Genomic DNA, 1,840 nt, shown 5'->3' on the forward strand with positions numbered 1-1,840 from the left:
ACAATTAAACCTATAGAATGAAAGTTACACGACACAAATCGTTTGAGACGGAGGGACAGGTTAACATAAGCTTCAGCTTTGTACCATCAACTGGTGGCCTGCAGCCACCTAGTGGCCATAAGTAATATCACACCTTGAATCAGATCAAAGAAGACCAAAGGTAGATGAGTACATTAAGTGCCAGCTGGGCTCAGTTGCTCAGGTGATGCTGTCAGACCGTCTCCGGCGGGTGAGGGACCAAACAACAGATTCCTGAGCCCACAGCTGGGCTACAGCTGGATTAGGAGAGATCAATCGCTGTCAAACTTGATGGAGTTGACTGAGGTGGAAATGGCTCCGCCGCGGTAGCTCCCTCTCTTCTTTTTTGTCTTTTCATGGCGGAATGACTTTCCTTTGGTAAACTTGAGAGCCTCGTTAGCTCTCTGTCCCCAGTCTCCGTTGGCTCCATTCTGGGAGGAGAAGCAGAAATGAAAATGTAAAAACTAGGGGGGGGGGAGAGAGAGAGACTTCAAGGGTAAAATGTTGAGAGAAATCTAAACTCACCTTAGCTTCAAAGGAGTTATCTGCCAGTCGGGGATCGACTTCTACATGTTCTTCAACTATTCTACGGAACGGTACGTTAGAGGACTGCAACAAAGTTATTTCCATCAGTTTTCTCATCAATAAAATCTGAACGCATCACCATCAGTTCCACAGGATTTACCTTCTTATTGGCTTTGGGGAAAGTCTGCGGTGTGGTCGTTACTTTCTTATTTTTTGGCGTCTTTACAGCTGCAGCTTCACTTTCTGATGACTCTTCATCACGTTTCCTCTTTCCATTTGTATCTGGATGAATCAGAGGCATGAATCAGTTATTCTCAAACTTGGAGAAAACAATCCAAACTGCAAACATTAACCATGATCATAAGGAGGCAAGAAAAATCCAACAGTGGTGTGCATTTATGTTTAGCTCCCTTTAACTCCGATGCCCCCAAATTAAATCCCTTGCTCCAAATGCCCACAGAAAAAATTTAAATCAGCTTCATGAAGACCAAGCAGCACAGCAGACAGGTCAAGGAGGAAGTTTTCAGTACATTTAAAGTAAATTTAGGTGATAAAAAGACAAGAAGCTTTCTGTGTGACTGTAACGCCACACTTCACTGGCGGCGCACTTTGTCTATCATTTTGGAAACCATGTATAATTTTCATTAAACTTCACAATTATGAACCACTTGTGTTTTATGAAATCTGACTGAACGAGAAAAGGTTTAGAGGTTCGACTGTTTTTGCATAACAGTGATCAAGTGATGACCGATGGAAAGAAATGATCTGATGCTGGAGACCAACATGTGGGGAACTCACTGTTGGCTGTGGGAGTGGGAGGAGCCGTGGCTGCTTTCCGCGGAGCTTCGTCCTCTGAGGAGCTGTCTGAGGAGCTGCTGCTCTCCTCGGCTTTGGCTGCCGCCACCGTCTTGTTCTTTGCTGCGGCAGCAGGAGCTTTAACTTGACTAGTTTTACTGACTGCTTCCTCCTCAGAGCTGCTGTCACTGGATGAAGACTCAGCAGGCTTACCAGCTGCCTTCGCCACTGTAGCTGCAGCTTTAGGAGTCGCTGCTTTGCCGTTGGTGGCTGCAGGTTTAGCAGGAGGGGCCTCCTCTTCTGAGTCGGAGCTATCTGAAGAGTCAGAGCTGCTCTCTTCTGCCTTTTTCACTGCAGCAGGTTTGGTGGCCTTCCCAGCTGCAGGTGGTTTGGTGGCCTTCCCAGCTGCAGCAGGTTTGGTGGCCTTCCCAGCTGCAGCAGGTTTGGTGGCCTTCCCAGCTGCAGCAGATTTGGTGGCCTTCCTAGCTGCAGCAGGTTTGGT

At 47.2% G+C, this 1,840-nt stretch overlaps 1 protein-coding gene across 1 annotated transcript in view; it reads right to left on the reverse strand.

The window, feature by feature from the left end:
* nolc1 (nucleolar and coiled-body phosphoprotein 1) overlaps nt 1–1,840 on the reverse strand; it is a 7,402-nt gene that overhangs the window by 467 nt on the left and 5,095 nt on the right. Inside the window, exons 12-15 of the mRNA XM_016668555.1 lie at nt 1,342–1,837; nt 704–825; nt 544–627; nt 1–449 (exon numbers count right to left, since the gene is read on the reverse strand). The exon at nt 1–449 is cut by the window's left edge and continues 467 nt beyond it. Coding sequence (XP_016524041.1) covers nt 291–449; nt 544–627; nt 704–825; nt 1,342–1,837 — 861 coding nt within the window. The 3' untranslated portion in view covers nt 1–290. The remainder of the gene's footprint in view (nt 450–543; nt 628–703; nt 826–1,341; nt 1,838–1,840) is intronic.

This window comes from Poecilia formosa, unplaced genomic scaffold (assembly GCF_000485575.1).
Source record: "Poecilia formosa unplaced genomic scaffold, Poecilia_formosa-5.1.2 Scaffold15, whole genome shotgun sequence".
In the NCBI taxonomy this organism is placed as follows: Eukaryota; Metazoa; Chordata; class Actinopteri; order Cyprinodontiformes; family Poeciliidae; genus Poecilia; species Poecilia formosa.